The 21,246-nt window shown below is 50.8% G+C and overlaps 7 protein-coding genes across 7 annotated transcripts; 5 read left to right on the top strand and 2 right to left on the bottom strand.

Moving 5' to 3' along the window:
* Positions 1 to 287: 287 nt before the first annotated feature.
* On the top strand, positions 288 to 2,301 carry GT037_002759 (glutaminyl-trna synthetase; the record flags this gene model as incomplete). Its single annotated transcript, XM_038927806.1, has 3 exons — positions 288 to 807; positions 857 to 1,286; positions 1,335 to 2,301. The coding sequence occupies 3 exons, from the start codon at positions 288 to 290 to the stop codon at positions 2,299 to 2,301; spliced, it is 1,917 nt and encodes a 638-aa protein (XP_038789084.1).
* A 1,083-nt stretch (positions 2,302 to 3,384) lies between these two features.
* GT037_002758 (uncharacterized protein) lies at positions 3,385 to 4,152 on the top strand (the record flags this gene model as incomplete). The annotated part of the gene is made up of 1 exon (XM_038927805.1): positions 3,385 to 4,152. The coding sequence occupies one exon, from the start codon at positions 3,385 to 3,387 to the stop codon at positions 4,150 to 4,152; it is 768 nt and encodes a 255-aa protein (XP_038789083.1).
* A 2,446-nt stretch (positions 4,153 to 6,598) lies between these two features.
* GT037_002757 (cation-transporting atpase 4) lies at positions 6,599 to 12,530 on the top strand (the record flags this gene model as incomplete). The annotated part of the gene is made up of 7 exons (XM_038927804.1): positions 6,599 to 6,965; positions 7,020 to 7,127; positions 7,211 to 7,479; positions 7,537 to 7,658; positions 7,708 to 8,333; positions 8,425 to 8,446; positions 8,606 to 12,530. The coding sequence occupies 7 exons, from the start codon at positions 6,599 to 6,601 to the stop codon at positions 12,528 to 12,530; spliced, it is 5,439 nt and encodes a 1,812-aa protein (XP_038789082.1).
* A 1,620-nt stretch (positions 12,531 to 14,150) lies between these two features.
* GT037_002756 (uncharacterized protein) lies at positions 14,151 to 14,461 on the top strand (the record flags this gene model as incomplete). The annotated part of the gene is made up of 2 exons (XM_038927803.1): positions 14,151 to 14,377; positions 14,458 to 14,461. 2 exons carry the CDS (start codon positions 14,151 to 14,153, stop codon positions 14,459 to 14,461), a joined length of 231 nt encoding a protein of 76 aa, XP_038789081.1.
* Positions 14,462 to 14,709: 248 nt separating this feature from the next.
* Positions 14,710 to 16,225, bottom strand: GT037_002755 (uncharacterized protein; the record flags this gene model as incomplete). The annotated part of the gene is made up of 4 exons (XM_038927802.1): positions 14,710 to 14,753; positions 14,812 to 15,403; positions 15,463 to 15,889; positions 16,200 to 16,225. 4 exons carry the CDS (start codon positions 16,223 to 16,225, stop codon positions 14,710 to 14,712), a joined length of 1,089 nt encoding a protein of 362 aa, XP_038789080.1.
* A 463-nt stretch (positions 16,226 to 16,688) lies between these two features.
* Positions 16,689 to 17,435, top strand: GT037_002754 (had-like protein; the record flags this gene model as incomplete). The annotated part of the gene is made up of 1 exon (XM_038927801.1): positions 16,689 to 17,435. The coding sequence occupies one exon, from the start codon at positions 16,689 to 16,691 to the stop codon at positions 17,433 to 17,435; it is 747 nt and encodes a 248-aa protein (XP_038789079.1).
* Positions 17,436 to 17,713: 278 nt separating this feature from the next.
* On the bottom strand, positions 17,714 to 21,141 carry GT037_002753 (dna repair protein rad5; the record flags this gene model as incomplete). The annotated part of the gene is made up of 3 exons (XM_038927800.1): positions 17,714 to 18,173; positions 18,230 to 20,358; positions 20,413 to 21,141. 3 exons carry the CDS (start codon positions 21,139 to 21,141, stop codon positions 17,714 to 17,716), a joined length of 3,318 nt encoding a protein of 1,105 aa, XP_038789078.1.
* Positions 21,142 to 21,246: the final 105 nt, after the last annotated feature.

Genomic DNA, 21,246 nt, shown 5'->3' with positions numbered 1-21,246 from the left:
AGGGTCATGGTTCAAGCAAGGCTCGAGGCAAGGAGTGTTGTGAAAGAGTTGCAGCTGGCCGGAAAGGAAGGTGCCGGTGAGGTGTGGCGTTTGTGGCTGGTGCAGCGCGATTGACTCAATGCCCCTCCAAAGTTGTTGATGGAGCCCCTCCGACTGCACACGAGCTCCACAACCTCGACACTTTTCTAGTAAGTCACAGAATCCCACGCGTCATTGCCTATATAGCAGTGTACATGTTGGTTGTGAAGCACATAACTCATCCTTAAACGTACTAACACCACGTAGAGATGGCTGAACCTACAGCAACTGCACCGCCCGCCGCTGAGGAGGAGAAGGGCCCTTCCAAGCGCGCGCTCGAGAAAGCCGCAAAGAAAGCGGCGGCAAAAGCCAAAAAAGCCGAGCATGCTCTGCGTCCCAAGGAGCAAGCGAAACCTACTACAAAGAGCGAACCGACGAGCATCTTCTCCGAAGGCTGGCTGAAGCGCATCTACGAAGAGAAGCCCGTCCAAGACGTCCAGACCCGATTCCCGCCCGAGCCCAATGGCTACCTCCATATCGGACACGCCAAGGCTATCGCTGTCGACTTCGGTTTTGCGAAGCATCACAATGGCAAGTGCAACCTACGTTACGACGATACCAACCCGGAGAAGGAGGACGAAGTCTACTTCACTGCCATCTTGGATATTGTCAAATGGCTAGGCTTCGAGCCCTCCAAGATCACATACAGCAGCGACAACTTCGACAAGCTTTACGAGCTTGCAGAGCAACTCATCAACAAGGACTGTGCCTATGTGTGCCACTGCTCACGTAAGTCTACATATGTTTAACTGCTCTTACAGGATTAACAATCACACAGGCGAGGAGATCAACAACCAGCGTGGAGGACCCGACAATCGAGGCAAGCGCTATGGCTGCGCCCACCGCGACCGACCAATCGAAGAGTCTATTACCGAGTTTCGGGCGATGCGCGATGGCAAATACCAGGCTGGGGAGGCTTTCTTGCGCATGAAGCAGAAGCTCACAGACCCCGACGAGGGCAACCCCCAGATGTGGGACCTGCCCGCGTACCGCGTTGTTAAGGAGAACCACCATCACCGAACCGGTGACAAGTGGAGAATCTACCCTACCTACGACTTTACACACTGTATCTGCGATGCGCTGGAGGGTGTTACTCATTCGTTGTGTACGGTTGAGTTCCGTCAATCGCGTGTCTCTTACGACTGGCTGCTGGAGAAGTTGGACATGAAACTGCCCAAGTCAGACGAGAAGGGCCCTATGCAAAGAGAGTACGTAACAACTCCCATTTGAAAGCCATTTCCAACTAACGCGCGCAGGTTCGGACGTCTCAGTGTTGGCGGCACCATCCTCTCGAAGCGACGCATCCTCCAACTCGTCGAAGGCACAACCGTCGAAAAGAAGAACGCGGATGGCACAGTGGAGACGCGCAAGATACCAGGGGTGGTACGAGGATGGGACGACCCCCGCTTGTTCACCATGGTCGCTTTACGCCGCCGCGGTATTCCAGCCAAGGCCATGCTCAGCTTCGTCGACGAGCTCGGCGTCACAGATGCACTCTCCGAGGTCGAACCTGCACGTTTCGAAGCCTCCATCCGAAAACACCTCGAACGAACTGTGCCGCGTCAGATGATGGTGCTAGACCCCATTAAAGTAGTCATCGAAGACTTCGCAACTGAAGATGAGCAAGAGATGACCGTGCCGTACGATCCTAAGGGTGCTATACCCGGTGAGCGGAAGGTCAAGATTGGTAGCGCGGTTTACATAGACCGCAGCGACTTCAGAGAGGAGGACAGCGCCGATTACTTCCGTCTGGCACCCAACAAGGCTGTTGGTCTATACAACGTCCCTTTCGCGATTCGTGCGACATCATTCTCCAAGGATGATAACGGTAACGTCACCGAGATCAAGGCTACCAAGGTGCCCGGCACTGAGAAGCCCAAAGCCTACATTCAGTGGGTCGATGCTGCGACAGCCGTTCCGGTCACAGCGCGTCTGTACAGCTCCCTCTTCAAGACCGAATCACCCAACACACTAGACTGGAAAACAGGTGGCTGGGCTGACGACCTGAACCCGAACTCGGAGATCATCCATGACAAGGCTGTCATCGAGCGGGGAATCAAGGACCTCATCAGCCAGACCTCCCTGGATTTGAGCGGTTCGTCAGATGCCCTTGTGCGCTTCCAGGCGCTGCGCACGGCTTACTTCTGTGTCGATATTGATTCCACAGAGGAGAAAATTGTGCTGAACCAGATCGTCAGTCTGAGGGAGGACAAGGGAAAATAGTGGCATGAAGAGCTTTGGGGTCGGCTTTGGCGTTGAAGGTGTGACGATAAGGTCGTGATTGTAGAGGCGTTGGTCCGCAAGGTGTTCAACGTACAGTAGAGATATCCCCGAAATCTAAAGTTGAATCGTACGAGTTCCTGATTCACGTGACAGAGAGTCTGACATGACTTTCTTTGTATTCCTGTGGACCTGTAGATATTCTAGCGCTTACCTACAGAATTTAATCTTATCAATTGTAAACACCAAAGTTGAGTTGTAAGATCGAAGAGCTCAAAGAACTAGTTCTAAATAGGTAGGGTTCTTCTGCCTCGTATAGCAAGGAGTGTATTTCCAAAAAATTCAACACCTATGTCCACCTTCAGAGGTTCCAGAGCTATAAAAAGTATAAATATAACTACTTCAGTTCCTTGTCGAGTAGATGTATTAATTTGGCTAGCAAGACGCGGAGATAGCCAAGCCAACCCCGCAGTATATGTACTAGGGAGAGGAATCGCCACCGCCATCTAAGTATCAACACCCACCTCTTGTACTGGTTGATCTACTATCTTGCGCAACGCTATTCTCTACGATCTCTATCACCTTTACAATGAGCGCTGTTGCAGACAGCTAAAGGCTAAGCTAGCGATGCACGTTTGGAGAGATCGCCTATGCTCAACATGCAATCACAAGTATAAATATGTTGTTGCCTTTGGGATCGCTGGAGCATGAGGTCTGTAGAGCAACGGTCATAGGTTTTGTGCTTTGGCGTACCCACATGCAACCATGTCTAGATATCGGTATCATCCATTTCGAATACTCAACGAAACAGCTGTCCAACAGACCCCGCCCAGGCTATAGTGGCCTACTCAGCGTTGATGCTCCTAAGCGGCTACACGTCAACCATGGAAACACAAGCGGGACTGAGATCGCGTAACCCACGACCCTTTTCCCAGTGCCTCCCAACCTCTGCAACCATCAAAAAAGCCAACGACATATCATCAACATCACTTTCAAATCTCATACCCATCGGGATCTTTGCGTTCCATCTACAAGATTACCATACAAACCCACCTAAGCCTTCTTGTACATCTTTCTCTTCCCGAGATGTCCGAACTCAGCAATGTCCTACCAGTCGCCGATCAAATTTCCCTAGTCCTGCACACATCGGTCGACTTTTGTCGTAAAGCGGGCGTTGGTATCGGTATCATCCAACATGCGGCGATAGGCGCAGCTCGGTCCTGCATTCTACCAGTCGAGGAGCAAAAACACGGCATCGAGCGAGGCCAGTACGGAGCCAATAACGTCAAGACGTACGAAAGAGCTCATATGTACGCGCTCATACTTGCCATGGGACTAGCAAGAAAAACACTCAGACGACGATGTACAACCATGCGCATCAAGGTACAGAGTGTCACGGTGTTCTGCACTTTGCCATCGGTGGTTGCACTGATCCAGTATCACCAAGCTCACGGATCGGAGAGTCTCGAATCTGTGGTGAGCCCGGAGGACCGCTCGATGATCAAAAGAGTCCTGGCGAGTGCAAAAAAACTGTCGCGATACGATGTCCAAGTCTCAATCTCAGAAGACGGGGAAGAAAGTTTTAATTTGGAGGCAGCAAGAGTGAAAATGATGGCCCTCCAGGGGAAGAAAAGGGCGTACCGTCGCCGTCACGAACGACGAATCATGTCCAAAAATGCCGGGGCGGCAGGCGATAACGAAGAAGGTGGAGGAAGCGACGAGGGCAGGAACAGAGTGGGCCATGAGGAAGAAATGAGACAGGATAGCTCGCATTTGAGACCCATGACAAGAAGAGAATCGTCAGGTATATTCAAGATGGATGAGACAGGTGAGCCTGAGTTGCACTTAACTTAAATACATACTCCTCTCTCAAGCGCCGCAGACCTAGAACAACCAACTGACGAAAAAAAAAAGAATCAGGCAGCCCAATCTCCAGACCTCCAAACCCCCAAACCTTGCCATATACACTGGTGTATAGAAGCCGAGCCGACTCGGACCGTGTATAAGACGCGGAAACCAGCAGAATGCATAGAGATGCCCATGAAGCGGTTGTATGAAAACGCGATGATGCGGACCACGCCGGAGACGAAACGAGACGAGGAGGAATAGTATGAAGTCGTGTGTATAGGGGTCGTTCAGCCCGAGCAATGATGAACATCTGCCGATGCAAACGCAATACTGGACTTGGAAATATCTGTGAGACGCGAAAGTTTCCTTTCGTCAGCATGCGACTGCGTGAGTGCGGGAAGAGGAATGCCGAAGCCAAAAACCTCGACCAAATTCAATTACCAGTCCCCTCCGGTCGGTGACGAGTCGAACATCCGCTCCTGGTGCATCACCATTCGCTGCCCGGTACTCCCCATCGGTGCAAGTTACACGCACTAGGCGGCGGAAAAGGTCTCACCTGCTCAAGTCCAGAAGACATGCTACCATGACAGTGCACTCTGCCCGTGCGATCAAGTGACTAACGAGAGCATGGTCTCAGTCAGACGTTGGAATGTATGGTCGTCGAAGAGATAGCGTTAGCGTGCACGCCGATGCAGGGAGGCAATGAGCAATGGTGATGTGCGTCGATGTGTACAAGATCCCGATGGGAGGGTGGCCATATCAGAGAGAAAGAGATGAGAAAGGGATCAAGATGATCAAGAAAGAAGGTAAAAGCAAAGGCTGAATGGCATTGCATGGATGGAAGTGGTTGTGGATTGGTGTGAAGAAGAGATGGAAGAATGCGAGCAGCGGGTGGACTTTATACATAGCGCAACAGCAGGGCACTAGTACTGGCTGAGCAGTGACGGTGGTTGTCGTAAGAAGCAAGGTCCAAAGGCAGTGAGAACGGAAGGAGTTAACAATCCAAGATCAGGAAGAGGGTCAATAATCCAGAATCAGGAAAGGGACGAGCAACAGATCGAGGAGGAGGTACAGGGACCTACTGTGTATCAAATCCAAACGAGCAATTACTACCAGAAAGTAACAATACATCGGCAGGTGGTCACAGTGTGCGCTTCCCACGCACCAATCCCATCTACTAAGAACAAATGATCGTCTATAGTCCAGTATCGACATGAAATCCCAAGGTTGAGCTCGGAGTAGGTCAAGACGATGTCTACGTCTTTTTAGTTCCATAAGTGAGATGTGGACTTTAGTTATACAGCGGCATCAGCCCAAACGCGCATGATACTCATGAACAACTTCCTCGGCAACCTGGATATCCTGGAACACACGACGCGATACCAGGCATACACGTAGAGTGAATCTTCATGTACCAGAATGGCGCCTACTACGCGCTCTAGTTCAGGAATATAGAAATCTTCATCTCTTCCTCATCTCCGTTACCTACTAACAACATAGGATGAATTTTTTAATTTTTTTTTAAAAAAAAAGGATATAGAGAACTACCTTTTACGATTCTATTTACTTCTAAAGCTTTGGAAATGAAACCTTAAAGACGCATGTTACCATGGAAACTAGTATGATGGATGGGCATCGGTAGCGTGGATATGTGAAGTGGTGGTTGCGAAGTCTCCCCAGGTGTTGATGGGTGCGCTGTTTTTAGAATACTAGCATTGGGGCCGTCATCATCATCACACGTTGGAGAACCACTTGCTCAGCTACCGATATCACAGGATCTTCACAATGACGGAGTCTCTAAATTTCCGGATCAAGATCGAAGCAGCAATAATTACATGCATCACAAATTTGGCAGGTGAAATTGCTGACACAGCAGCGCTATCGGTCTTGACTCGTGGTAGGGCTGCATGAGCGCGCACCTTCTACCGAGCGGATTACCACATCACGATCTCCCGCATCCTGCAACCATGGGTATCGTTACCGAGACACGAGTTTCGGCCCCAGCTGTCATAAATTCAGCCGCATAGCGAAGCTTTATACGTCGGCACACGCCTGAGGCTAATCACACACGAGGCGTAGGATGCATGTTGCCGCTGTCCAATGGCCTACTGCCTCGCGAATCAACCCCGCTGCTGTAATCAGCCCTGGCCTTATATAATCATCCATAGGAATGTCATGGACTGAAATACTCTCGGGCGAGACAGGACCCGAACGTAGGCCGCTACTTCGGCCGACGATGCGACGACTCATAGTTACGTAGGTCGACGTGTGGCAATCAGAGGTGAAAACATTGCAACGCTGATACACGGCAACAGTTATATGTATAGAGCCATAGTCTCTGCAACGAAATCCAAGAGATATCGTTATACACATCACCGGAAATACTGAATCTTAATCCCATACTCTGCTTCAGACCACGACTCCACCAAATAGTTGATTACTAAAGTACAAGATGGTTACTTCTACGGAGCGCAAGTACGAGTTCTTCGTGACGACAGACGAGCCACATCAGCCAGCCGGCATGGAACGAAGCGCGATCCGCCGGTTAGTGATGCGGAACTACTTCGATACGAAGATGGCTGGGCCACAGTTCAACGTGCCTGAACATAGTTCGACGAGCACAGTCGTGGCGGAGAAGCAGCTGAAGAGCCGTTTCCGGTTATCTGAACCGGGAAACGAGAAGAAGAAGACTTTGAGCAGGCAAAGGGAATACCTATACAATAACAATAAACGGAGAAAGAAAAGACCGCAGGTTCAGAGAACAAGATCTGGTCCTACACCGCTGTCCTCAAAGATCGGTGCCGAAGACAGCGGGATAGGTAATTCCAATGTGACAAAACACAGTGCCAGTATAAGAAACACAAGTGAGCCAGCACACGAAAGACCAGTGCTAAAGGCCGACCTCAATATCTATCATACAGATCCCTTTGGCGCTCTACCGATGCCAGAAACGCCACAGCTAAATGCGCTCTTCCGATTGTGTACGTACAAAGTCCATGACGGATACCTAGCCGACGAGGACAAAGCTTTCTGAGATGTACAGATAGGCTAACACTGACTCTAGACAAAGATTCCCCCAAGAACAATTCTGTCGGCCCTGATGCTACGCACACATGGAGCTCCTTTATCTTGAATGACGCTGGCTTGCTACATGCTACTCTGGCAAGCTGGGCGCTATACGGCATGCTTGTGAATAAGTCTCATGATCTGCGGGTGTGCGAACTCGAGCACAAAAACGAAGCAGTCCGAAACGTGACCTATAAACTTGCAATGTGTCGGGCGAACGTATCTGACGATATTGTTGGCACGGTCCTGACACTGGCGAATCTCGAGGTAAGCGCCCAATTTAGTAGATGGATTGCATGGAAGGATAGATACTGACTATCTCAGAATCTGACTGGAGCTTACGATGTAGCTCAACTTCACCTCACCGCATTGAGAGTTATGGTCGAAGAGCGAGGCGGGATACTTGCTTTTGGAAAGAATGATGGCTTGACGCGAGGTATATTATGGTAAGCTCAAACCCCTTCAAGTTTGACTACTTGCTAATAAATACGATAGGGTAGATCTTCACGCCGCAGCAGCTTCCCGTACAACCCCGTTCTTTCCGCACGTGTGGCTGGGGCCAGATGCACCTCTTCCAGACAAGCTGCATGACGAGGCAACATACACATCACCAACCTCTCTGCTTCAATTATCTTGTGCTGCTATCGATTGCTTCGATATCTTCCATCGACTACACCGACTCGCGCTTGCAACATCGTCGCACTGGACAGGCCGTGTTGCACGCGTGGCTCTAAGTAATCTTCTCTACACTACTCAGTTCATTCTCCTTTCAGTACCCGATCGCTCGCAGGACTTTCTCAAATTCGACCAGAGCGTGCAGGACAACAACAATGAATGTAACAAGTCCCAGAAACATAGAGCAGATGCAGCGAGTGTAGTTGAAACCCTACTCGCAGCAGCTCTCATCTTCATTTATGCGGTACTGCGAGCGCTACCACTGAACACTAAGATATTCGCTATCCTTCTGCGGCGACTGCGCACAGCTATAGATCGACCAAATACATCAGTGCTAGAAACATGGAAACGCGAGAAGAATCTCAACATGTTGCTTTGGGCTCTGGTCATGGCATGTTCTATTGCGACAGATGCAGAGCGAACGTGGTGGACCACACAACTCTCGGGTGTGTGCAAGGAAATGAATATCGGCAGCAGAGAGCACCTCGAGCACGAAATGCGGCGCGTGGCATGGACAGACTCATTTTTCGATGATAGGATTGATGGCATTTGGGCAGAGGTGACTGGAAGTAGTTAGAAAAGACGGACCAATGACGGGCGACGCTAGTCCGCATGCAACCCATGTTCGTGAATGTTCCACCACACGTGCATCGGGCGCACTAGCGCCGACGACGGCGGCGGCGGGCGCGATGGCAAAGGGACTCTGATAATCTTCGAGGACTGACGTTCGTCTGGACACGACAACCACAACCATGGCCCCGCTTGTCGACAACCCCCAGATCAAGCAGGCCAGCCTGCATAACCCGCTGCCGCTGCAGCTGCACACCTACATCTGGCCATTTTTAATAATATGGCCGGCCTTCTCCGCCATATACTTTTCGCCGCAGCGCTACGAGCAGTACATTCAGTCGTCGGAATGGACTTTTGTGTGGATTGCCAGCATCACCACCTTCCAGTCGCTGTTCTGGCTCATGACGCACTGGAACGTTAACCTCAAGAGCGCATTCACCACCACCTCGGCCGGCGACGTGCGTTCTGCATCGCTCATCAAAGTCCAGCCGATCAAGAATGCCGGCGCCGCTGAGATTGTGCCATTGGTGCGCGACAACGTTGGTGGAAAGCCGAACCTCTCGTTCCTCTTCCAGAAGCGACGTTTCCTCTACGACGCCGACAAGAATTCCTTCGCCCCGCTCTCCTACCCCCTCGATGTCGAACCCAAGCCCCAGCTCAAGACGTTCCAGCAGACCCAAGGCCTCGCCTCGCCCGCTGAGATTGAGCGCATCGCACAACACTATGGCACAAACGAATTCGACATCCCCGTCCCAACCTTCACCGAGTTGTTCAAGGAACACGCCGTTGCGCCCTTCTTCGTCTTCCAGATCTTCTGCGTTGGACTGTGGATGTTGGATGAATACTGGTACTACTCGCTGTTCACCCTGTTCATGCTGGTCGCTTTCGAGAGCACCGTTGTGTGGCAGAGACAAAGAACCCTGACTGAGTTCCGCGGCATGAGCATCAAGCCATACGAAATCTATGTATACAGGCAGAAGAAGTGGCAGGAGGTTATGAGCGACAAGCTGCTACCCGGCGATGTCGTCAGCGCAGGCAGGACCAAGGAAGACTCGGGTGTAGCATGCGACATGCTCCTACTCGAGGGTTCCGCCATCGTCAACGAGGCTATGCTTTCGGGAGAGAGCACACCGGTGCTCAAGGAATCCGTACAATTGCGACCTGGCGATGCGCGCATCGAGCCTGAGGGTCTGGACAAGAATTCGTTCCTCTGGGGTGGCACCAAGGTCCTCCAGGTTTCGCACGGTAATGATGCTGAGGAAGATGGCAGCGGCGTCAACAGACTTTCGTCTGGAGTCCCACCGCCACCGGACAAGGGTGCTGTTGCTGTTGTCATCAAGACTGGTTTCGAGACCAACCAGGGCAGCCTCGTCAGAACCATGATCTTCGCTACCGAGCGCGTCTCCGCAAACAACGTAGAAGCCCTCTTCTTCATCCTCTTCCTTACCGTCTTTGCCGTCGCCGCCTCGTGGTACGTCTGGAAGGAGGGTGTCAAGCTCGACCGCCAGCGTAACAAGCTGCTCCTCGACTGCGTCCTCATCGTTACCAGCGTCGTCCCTCCCGAGCTCCCCATGGAGCTTAGCTTGGCTGTCAACACCTCCCTTGCCGCGCTTAGCAAATACGCCATCTTCTGTACTGAGCCGTTCCGAATTCCTTTCGCTGGACAGGTCGACGTCGCCTGCTTTGATAAGACTGGTACACTGACTGGTGAAGACTTGGTCGTGGACGGTATTGCTGGACTGTCACTGGGTCAAGACAATGCTACGGTTGCTGCAGACGGTGCGCATACTGATCTCACAAAGGTCACAGATGTTGGAACTGAAACAACACTGGTGCTTGCCGCCGCTCACTCTCTGGTCAAACTAGACGATGGGGAGACTGTCGGAGAGCCTATGGAGAAGGCCACTCTACAGTCCCTCGGCTGGAAACTCGGAGCCAAGGACACGATCCAAGCTACGATGACTACTGCCAATTCGCAGGCCGAACTCGTACACATCCGTCGCCGCTTTCAATTCTCGTCTGCTCTCAAACGCCAGAGCTCTGTCGCAACTGTCCTGGTTAATAACAACAAGACCGGTCGCAAGGTCAGGAGCACAATCGCTGCAGTCAAGGGTGCGCCCGAGACTATTCGCAAGATGTTGGTCAACATCCCACCGAACTACGAGGAGACATTCAAACACTTTACCCGCAATGGTGGCCGTGTCCTCGCTCTTGCATACAAGTTTCTATCTGAAGAAGGAGAGTGGGGCCAGAACCGCATCAACGACCTCAAGCGTGAACAAGTCGAGTCTGACTTGCACTTTGCCGGTTTCCTCGTCCTCCAGTGCCCCTTGAAGCCTGACGCTGTCGAGGCTGTACGCTCCCTCAACGAGTCTAGTCATCGTGTTGTCATGATCACTGGTGACAACCCGCTGACTGCTGTCCATGTCGCTAAGCAAGTCGAGATCGTCGACCGCGATTGCTACATTCTTGACGCGCCTGAGAACGACGAAACTGGCGAGAAGCTCGTTTGGCGCAGCGTTGATGACAAGATTAGCATTCCTGTTGACCCCTCCCAGCCTCTGGACGCCGAGATCTTGAAGACCAAGGATATCTGTCTTACTGGGTACGCACTTTCGAAGTTCTCTGGTCAACCTGGATGGAAGCAGATTCTGCGATACACTTGGGTCTACGCTCGTGTCTCACCGAAGCAGAAGGAGGAAATTCTTCTTGGCCTTAAGGACTGCGGTTACACTACACTAATGGCTGGTGATGGTACGAACGATGTCGGTGCGCTGAAGCAAGCTCATATCGGTGTCGCCCTACTCAACGGAACCCGTGAAGACCTCGACAAGATTGGCGAGCACTTCCGCAACACTCAGATGAAGAATGTGTACGAGAAGCAGTGTAACTTGATGCAACGCTTCAACCAGCCTCAGCCACCTGTTCCGATCATGATCGCGCATCTATACCCCCCTGGCCCAACCAACCCTCACTACGAAAAGGCAATGGAGAACCAGGCAAAGAAGAAGGGTCTTCTTCCAGGTACCAATGGTGTCGCTAACGGATCAGCATCTACTGGTACCCTTGTTCAACAACAGCCCGGTCAAGTCCAGCCGCCTCAGGCCGTCGGCAACCTTGCTCAGCAGATGCAGGAGAAGATGATGATGCAAGAGATGGAAGAGATGGCTGGTGAACCACCGACGATCAAACTCGGTGATGCTTCTGTTGCTGCGCCCTTCACCTCCAAGCTTGCGAACGTCGTTGCGATTCCCAACATCATCCGTCAAGGTCGCTGCACACTCGTCGCTACAATCCAGATGTACAAGATTCTCGCTCTGAACTGCTTGATCTCTGCTTACAGTTTGTCTGTTCTCTACCTGGATGGTATCAAGTTCGGCGATGGTCAAGTCACCATTTCCGGTATGATGATGAGCGTATGCTTCCTTTCCATTTCGCGCGCAAAGACCGTTGAGGCTCTATCAAAAGAACGTCCTCAGTCCAACATTTTCAACACGTACATCATCGGTTCCGTACTTGGACAATTTGCTATCCATATCGTCACCCTCATCTATGTCAGCCAATACGTCCAACGTGTTGAGCCCAAGGACCCCAACCCAGATCTCGAGAAGGACTTCGAGCCATCCCTGCTCAACTCTGCAATCTACCTCCTACAACTCATTCAACAAATCTCGACCTTTGCCATCAACTACCAAGGCCGACCTTTCCGCGAGTCTATCCGCGAAAACAAGGGCATGTACTGGGGACTCGTTTCCGTCTCCGGTGTTGCCTTCTCCTGCGCCACCGAATTCATTCCCGAACTCAACGAGAAGCTCAAGCTTGTCCCCTTCACCACCGAATTCAAGGTCATGATTACCAGCATCATGGCTTTCGATTTTGTCGCTTGTTACATCATCGAGAAGGGACTGAAGTTTTTCTTCTCGGACAACAAGCCAAAGGATATTGCAGTCAGGAGACCGGATCAGCTGCAGCAAGAGGAGAAGAGGAAGGCAAGGGCGGAGATTGAGGCGCAGAGGAAGAAGAACGAAGAGGCGGAGATGAAGGCTGCTGCTGCTGGATTGGTTAAGCGGTAGATGATTTTGTGATTACGTGTTCTGGGATAGACGATGTGCATATAGCATTTCTGGTGGTAGAGTAATTTGGACGACGAATTGATGGCTTCTCTGCTCACTTGCTATTGTGGTGCATCGCGCTGTGATTTCTGTCTGCGAGTGTCATGATGAGACATGTGGTCGAACTTTGAGGCAATCTCATCATACAGTTGGTGCGCTTTTTGAATCAAGTCTCGCACGAGCTCACGTGCCCACGGTCCTCGGGTATATAAGCCTGTCGCTTGGCCACCTTCTCTTCTCGTACCCAACATTCGTTGATGATCTTCTGAAAACTCATCACTCAAGTGCCATGGCTGCGGCTCTCCTTTCTCACAAAAAGCTTCTACGATAACGTGATGTTTGCGCTTCTGCACCTCTACTCGCTATCAACTTCCAAAAAGAATAACATGAACGAAGACACGTGAATTCTTTTCCTGGAACTTCACCCAGCTCAAGAGCCAAGTGACAACCCCCAATGACTGGTGCCTTCGGAGGAGATGCTGGGAGATCGAAAATACAATCACACATCTCATGTTCGCAGTTCGGAAGACATATCGCGCAGAACAAAAACGATTCAGCCAAGTTGGACGTGTGCGTCTGCTGGAACTGGATTGACTCGACAAGGAAGAGAAATACGACAAGATGTTCCTGGTTTCCAAGATTCATTGTTTGTATCGAAACCTCAAGCATACCCCGGCATGTGAACTCTCGTCTGTTCTGGTTTCTCCAAAAGCATGCAAGACGTCAACATGCTGCTGCTCCTCGGCTTCGATCCTCCTCTCCTATGCAAAGTCCAGGAAATCTGCCACGTCACTTCTGTTCTTTAATCCTCTTTGCACGTCGGAAACCAAAGACAAAACGGTGAAACTCATGGCTGCGATGAGATATTCGCCTCCTTCAGGATGAGAAATCTGCCATCAATATGGTCGACCGTCCAGGCTTTCCCCAATTCCATCGTCAACCCAAAATCGTGACAAGAGGGAGCATATGGCTACTGTGACCAGCCGACGTCACTGCCTCGATCGACGATCGTACATGACTTGGTGTGATTAAAATTTCGTTACTGCAAATGCTGCAACGTTAGTATCATGATTTGACTTGCTGAGCTCAAAAGTATTGTTGTTCTTGTGATTTTAGTGTGTGCGTAACGGTGTCTATGCGTTTGCGTCGGAGATGGCGAAAGGGTATAAATTCCCCTGTCTCTCGTGCTTCCGTGCCTCTATCACAATAAAAGCTTTATTCGACCTTTCAAAAAGAGGAAATTGCTCAACTATGTCGGGAGCTGGAGCGCGGTCTCTTCACTAAAGATTGGCTAGCCTTCTCTCAACGTTTGGTTGGTGAACTATCCAATGATATGGCCAACAATCAATCTTGCACAACGTGTTATAGCAATGTGAATGGCATGGCTCTATTGAATCATCACCTTTGGAGTCAATGATTCAAGTCAATGCCCTATATACAAAACGCGTCCCATTCTATTTCATGTTCCAGAGTCAAAGTACACAGCTCGCAAGATAGCTACGAGCCTTGGCCGTGCCGACTACAACAAAAAAGCCGCAATTACCCAAAGTACTGCAAAAACTTCCCAGGTCAAACACAGGGATGGCCACCAACCGCTGCCAGCAGATCTTGATGGCTGCCGATAACGACATCACTGTTGCCGTATACAATATTTTCTGCGAATGCCAGATCGACGAAGACATCAAAGCCCAGGACTGGGATGACCTAATCGCCGGCTTGAGCGAAAAAGACAAGAAGAGTTTGGACGGCGTAGTCGGAAACTTGACACCGGCGTGGATGGACAGTGCACCTTGTGCAAATCTGGTGGCGTTGGTGAGGTGGCGCAAGGATGCGAGGGATTTGCTTGGGATATCTTAAAGCGAGGGAAAGAGCCATGGCGGTGACGGAGCTAAAGAGAGAGAGAAGAGCATATGTATTCTTCTCAATGTAAGACTTTTTTCCATCAACATGCTTTGCCGTTATGCTTGACCAAAACCCGTGGTCAATATTCAAATGAACCTCCTCCTCCTCCTTTCTTTCTTGATTACATCCAAAATATCAGCTACACTTTAGATGTCGAGCGTGGCGGGACTTGATGACCGGTATATGGAGTCCCTCTATTCATGGCCTACCTGAATATTGGTGGCACTAGCGCAAACGCTTATTTCGTCGGTTCGCAAACGACAAGGAAAGGGTGTACCGCAGCTGTCAAACGTTAACACGTCGTTCTCAAGACTCTCCAAAACCATGGTCGTCGACCTACCGCTAATGAATAACCGACCAGTCTTGACATCATGTCTGACCGTCGTACTACCACTCAGAACCTTGCTATCCCTATCCTCAAGAACCTTTTCGACTCTGTAGTCTACACTTCTTACTCCTGACTTTCCCACGTCAACCGTCTTTCTGATGCGCCAGATGGTCACGGGTGAAGATTGGTTGTAAGGATCATCGAAGCCTTTACCGGATTGGATAAGATTGGGGAAACCGGCGGCGTAAATGTCGCCGTTGGCGTCGGGTGAGATATTATCAAGCGGCATGCCGACATGGATGGTGTCCACTAGGCGAAGAGTCTTGTCGGGTTGCAACGCCAGGACGCGAATTTGGCCGTCTATGGCACTAGGAACGTAGAAGAAACCGTCTCGGCCGCGGGCAAGTCCGTTGGGGAACTTAAGCTTCGACTTCGGAAGGTAGCCGAGCGCCTTCTTGAGATAAACCTTGTACATCGGCTCATCGCCTGGGGTTGACGGAAGAGTATCGTCATCCTCGCTGCCGTCATAGGCTGCGTGGCAGTTACCGGCTCCGTCGCAGTAGGCAACGTTACCGCCACCGATAACATAGTCAAGCTTCCTTCGCTATTTGGTATTAGATGGCATTCATTTCGTTAACATCGAGAGTCACACACCAAACCAACCTTGACAGAATGATCGTTTGTCACAAGAAACCCACCAGAGCCATCTGCAAGCGCCGAAACACGGTTTGGCGTCCAAATCTCATTTGAGAAGATGGTGCGAACATGTCGCATCTGCTCTTGGCCAGTTCTCATTTCGAAGATCTCAATCGTGGAATTTGCGCCGCTCTTTGAAGCATCGATGATGTTGTTGAACGCTCCGACTGGTGGACGTTGATTGACCATATAGAACCGAATCGTGTTGTCATCTAAAACATGGGCATCGAAGCCTAGAAGATCAAGATCAGAGTTTCCAGTCGCTCCTCTATAGTGTCCGATGGGTTTGATGCCACGAAGATTGTAGAACCCGTCAACACCAGGCTCGTCAATGTCCAACGCGATGAGTTCTGATCCGCCAGGTCGTCGTCCAGTGACGTTAACATCCTTCATGCTGAGCTCAGTCAGTATTCGTCGTTTTCCAATCACATTTTCTGTAGCAACATGATTTGAGAATAGCTTACGCTTGATTCCAAGCCAACCTATCCGCCGTGCCCGCGCAAGCCGCATACAATGTTCTCTCGTGATCATCCAGCCAGATATCCTCACACGCTTCTAGCCTTGGATGCACAAGACGGCTACAACTGAATTCTGGAAATTCATCGATACTCTGTATCACGCGACCAACGCCGAAAGTAATCGCAAAGAGATCTTTGAGGAAGAGTTGATAAAGCGACGCGCCCCACGCTACTACGAACGCGTACCATATGGTCGTCGCTATGCTAGGCATGATGTGTGTTATAACAAAGAAAAAAAGATGCAGAAGTCGGAAGAGAACGACGGAAGGCTGAGCTTATATCTCATGTTGATACCTGGCGGTACGGCTGAGCAGGGCTTAACGGGGCTGTAAGCGGCATGGCGCAATCCGTCCAGCCCCGGTGAGATGATGCTGTGATTGGCTCGCGCGACGCACGTGGGATGTTAGAGGACCTCTCAGGCATGCTTGACTGCCAAGACCAAATATTTCTGCCTCGTCCATAACAGGGTTGATAGTCCGCGATGGAGATCGTAGCGTTGGAGATGGACGTTCGGATGAAACCCCGCGAAGGGCGACGGGAAGGCTGACGTCACAGGGTCTTCAGTCTATCTAGGTACCTAGCTTCTCCACCCACAGCTTACTGTGGAACATACAGCTCAGCTCTGTAGCAACGACTCAGCCTCAATCTTCCTAAACGAATCTCCAAAACGCCAATATGACAAAATCCGCCTCTTTCGATGTGATAGGAACATGTTTCGCCTTTGATGTTCCTATATCCACCATCCAATCCCGTCTCGGCCCCAAACTTGTAACCGCGGCCGTGGACCCCAAAACGCTCTTCTTCTCCTGGTTCTATGCTGCTCAGCGTGACTTCACCTACGTCTCCATGACCGGTGCCTACGTTCCCATCGCCCAGGTTCTCAAATCTACGTTCCGACGCGCATGCGCCGTTGTCGATCTACCCGTCGACGCAGTCACCGACGAAGACTTGGAAGAGATCATGAAAGCATTCAAAGCCATGAAGCCGCGCGAAGGGCTGAAAAAGTGTTATGATGGACTGAGGGAAGCGGGCTGGGATGTCTATGGTGTAACAAATGGAGGGTCAGAGACCTCTTTGAACTACTACCGTAACGCGGGTATTGAATTGGACGAACAGCATCTGCTCAGTTGTGATGCCATTCAGGTTGCGAAACCGGATGTACGCGTTTATGAGAATGCGCAGAAGCATTTGGATGAAAAGGTGAAGCATACTGGTTCTCTGGGAATGGGAGAGGGTGCGAGATGGTTCATCGCGGCGCATGCGTGGGATTTGATTGCGGCGAGGAAGGCTGGGTTCCACACTGCGTATCTGGACTTTGAGGAACATGACCCTTGTACAGATGTTTTTGGGGAATTCGATCTTTACGCATCTAGTATGGAAGAGTTGTTGGTCAAGTTGAAGGATTGGAAAGCAGGTTCTTAGCAGAGTCTTGTTGTTATGATGATAATATTTCACGATCTTCCTCTAAGAGCTATGGTGCTTCAAGAATGTCTGAGCCGAAGCTAGGTATGCAACGTGTGAACCGAACAAATCCAGAACGCCCCGTGGAGTCTACATCCGCAGATATGTCCACCTAGATCTACACCGTTCACAATCCATGCGAATTATTTCGTTTTCCGCCCAATCCAATGCCTCAAGCAACTCACCATATCAGAACCCATCTCCCTACCGAAACCCCACATGAAACAGCGACTCGCTTTCTACCTGAAAAGACTCCTCAGCTCTTCCAAACGCTGTTTCGTAGCCTCCTCCTTGCTCTTGCGCTCCTTCGCCATGGTAAGGTCAGCCAATGCCTTCTTCTTTCCCTGAAGTACTAGCATCTTCTCCTCGAAACTATTCTCCATGATGAAACGCTTGATGGTAACCTCCCTGTCTTGACCCAGACGATGAACTCGATCTACAGCTTGTGCTTCAGCCGCAGGATTGAACTGCGGTTCCATCATGAAGACTTTGTTCGCTGTAGTCAAATTGAGGCCAAGACCACCGGCACCGATCGAGACTAGCATCACGCGGACTTCTGGATTTTCGCGGAGTTGTTGCATGGACTTGTCACGGTTTTCACGTGTCATACGACCGTCGAGACGGACGAGTAGGTGGCCGGCATTCTTGAGCGCAATTTCGATGAGGTCGAGATGCGTGGTCCACGAGGAGAATACGATACTGTCAAGGCGTGTTAATAGGTTCTCAGAGTATGCCTACGGGGCACGACGTCTTACCTCTTGATCGGCCTCTGATCGGGATGCTGCTCGCTCCAAAGGCGGAACTCGTGAAGGTCGTTGAGTAGAGCTTGTGTCTTTGTGTGCGGCCCAGTATAGCTTCCGATTTTCTTCGCCAACTTCGGATCTTTCCGAATCTGGTTTTGCTCTTCAAGATAGTTGTAGTAGTCAGTGCGCTCAAGCTTCAGTGCCGTTGGATGATTGACATCGTCACAGACGTGGCATCGCACAGAGCCGTCAGCCATGAGGTTATCTTTCCACTGATCCTTCAACTTCTTGATATGCTTTGGGCATACTAGATGATAGCAGGTGGTCATGTAGCCGATAACGTCTTGAACATTACCATCCTCGTCTTCATCGTCAGAGTCTGCATCTAGTAGAGACCTCTTGTCGGCGCAATACAGACAATCAGCTGCACTTGTCGACTCAAGTAGGCTGAGCATCTCGTAGGCTTGTTGACGTGTAAGCTGCGGCCTGTCGCTCTCGTCTTCATCTATCTCCATAGGCTTCTCATACGTCATGCCGTCCGTAGTCTTGAGAGCTTCCTCACTGAGAAGGTCGCGACCGTGAGCGCAGATCAAACGGAGGTTGGTAATAGCGGTCAAGATACGAGCGTACGATTGTCCCCCCATCTTGTTGCCTTGTGTGACGGCAGCCACCTTGCGTTGAGTGTCTTTCTCAAACCAGTCATGCAATTGCCGCTCTTGCTTGGAGAATTGCAATTTGACGACATAGTCCAACTTCTTCGGTACTTCTCCCTTGATGATCTCCTTGGTACGACGGATGGTGACGGTGCTAACAAGCAACTGAAGCTTCGTTACAACGTTGGGATCCGCATTCTTGAAAGGACCAAGGATGTATTGGTTGAAACCGCTGGTGTTATCGAATGGCTTCAACTTGATGAAATTGAACAGGGCACCTAGATCCTCAAGTCGATTTTGAACAGGCGTACCAGTCACAGCCCAACGTCGTTGACCCATCATCATGCATGCTGCCTTTGATTGATTAGTCGGGTTGCGGATGGTGTGCGCTTCGTCCAAGACAATGCGGAACCAATTGATGTAAGGGAGGGCCCGCTTCCTGTCGGCCAAATCCTTGGCGATGATGTGATATGTTGTTAATACTATATCGTGATCCGCGAGCTTGTCAGGCGAGATATTGAAACGATCTGCGCCATGGTAACGGGTCCACCTCAAGGTACTCCTACCCTGCGGGAAGTGCTCTTTGATCTGCTCCTTCCAGTTTGTCATGGTACTCAGAGGACAGACAAGGAGTGTGGCTCGACTATTTATAGTTGGTTGTATCATCGCCGGGTATGGTTTCGGAGAAGGCCTCTTTTGACAAAAGTCTTTGGCTGCAGCGATCGAAGCATCGTCGCAGATGAGAGAAAGGATACTAAGCGTCTTTCCCAGGCCCATTTCATCAGCCAAAATGCCGCCAAGGCCTGGTCTCGGCTTCTCTTCCACCTGTTCACTCGTAATGACGTGCACGTAGTACTTTCGGCCGTTATTTCGGTACTTGGCTGCCCACAATGAATCTTTGCGCTGATCGTAGATCTCAGGAGGATGCTCTTGTTCGTGATCAACCATGAAGTATAATGCTTGCTTCTGGTGTGGGTACAGCTCAGTGGTGATAAGCGATGATGGCTCTCGTGTGGGGACTTCTTCCGAGCTACTAACAACGGTATCGAAGACATCCTCGACATCGGCGCGAATCTCGTCGACACTGCGAAGAACGTATGTGTTTGTGGGAGCGCCAACAGCGTACTGATTAGGCAGCTGAAAATCGGGCTGTCCTACCTGATTCTTCTGAAATGTCTCCTTGGTCTGGGGATTATAGTAGTCGTGGCGTGCCAATTCGAAAATGGGTGTTTCTAAGATCAGGTTCTTGCTCTTGAGGTGCCGGCCGATGTTGTCTGCCACCCTGCGCGGACAATACAGCTGCAAAGTCATACCAACAAGGGCAGATATCTGACTGCCAGGTGGACCTTCATTTGGCAACTTCCTGCGGGGTTCAGTCCACGCTATCCACTTAAGACCGCTAGTGTTGGCGCTGTCAATCAAGGGTGTAAGGCCTTGTGCCGTCTTCATGTCGACCCTGCCGAATTCTTTGCCTACACCGTCAAGCACCTGGATGTCAGTTAGTATATGTTTTGCGGGAACCCTGTAAATCAAAGTAGTTACCATAATGATCTGATTTCCCTTATTACCACCACCCCTGCGGAAGGATACTTTGATTCTGCTTTGACCACCATGATTGCCAGCGAACTTCTTCGGGTCGGGGAAGGGCACCTGGTGCGCCTGAATGTAGGTCTGTTTGAGTTTTCCGATACACACATTCTCGTTGCTGTTGTCTCCAACGACTTGGATCTCGTCCTCGTCGTCACTCATGGTGAGATCAATCGCTGGTCCCTTCTGGAGTAGTGGAGCAGCTGGTTGCGCAGCCTGGTTTTGCAGCTCAAGTGCGCTTCCACCGGCAAAGTTAGATCGGTTACCGTTCTTCTGAGTTCGCGGATCCTCAGTTTTGACACGCTTAGCAGGAGATGACGTGCGCTCTTGGACGTTGTGTAGGCGCTCGACAAGTGAAACCTGGCCAGCAATTGTAGGGTCAGTGCGTCCGCGATCAGTGTCGTTACCGGAAGATGCAGGACGCTTGGGATTTGAAGATGACGGATTTAGAAGTGCGCGAGGGTCAAATCGGAGAGGTTGTTGTGCAGGCGCTCCATGGGTGTGATGGGTCGCGTTGTCGCCTGGCACGTGCGCGGTTAGCTCTTGGGGCCTGGGGTCAGAGTCTGAGTAAATGGAGGCAGGAGCATTTGGTAATGGATCAGAGATCGGAGAAATAAGACTGGGTTCGTAAACGACCAGTTCGGATTTCTCAGAAGAGTCTGAAGCCGGACTACCAGTGTCCATATTGCTGGGCTAGGAATAGCGAACTTGGGAGGGAAAGGTGTTGATGAATATGAGAGCACTCAACACCAGAGCAAGTACCAAGAGCGAGTAGATATGGCATGTAAT

Source organism: Alternaria burnsii, assembly GCF_013036055.1.
Source record: "Alternaria burnsii strain CBS107.38 chromosome Unknown 746, whole genome shotgun sequence".
Taxonomy (NCBI): domain Eukaryota; kingdom Fungi; phylum Ascomycota; class Dothideomycetes; order Pleosporales; family Pleosporaceae; genus Alternaria; species Alternaria burnsii.
This window is presented reverse-complemented; position numbering and strand designations above follow the sequence as displayed.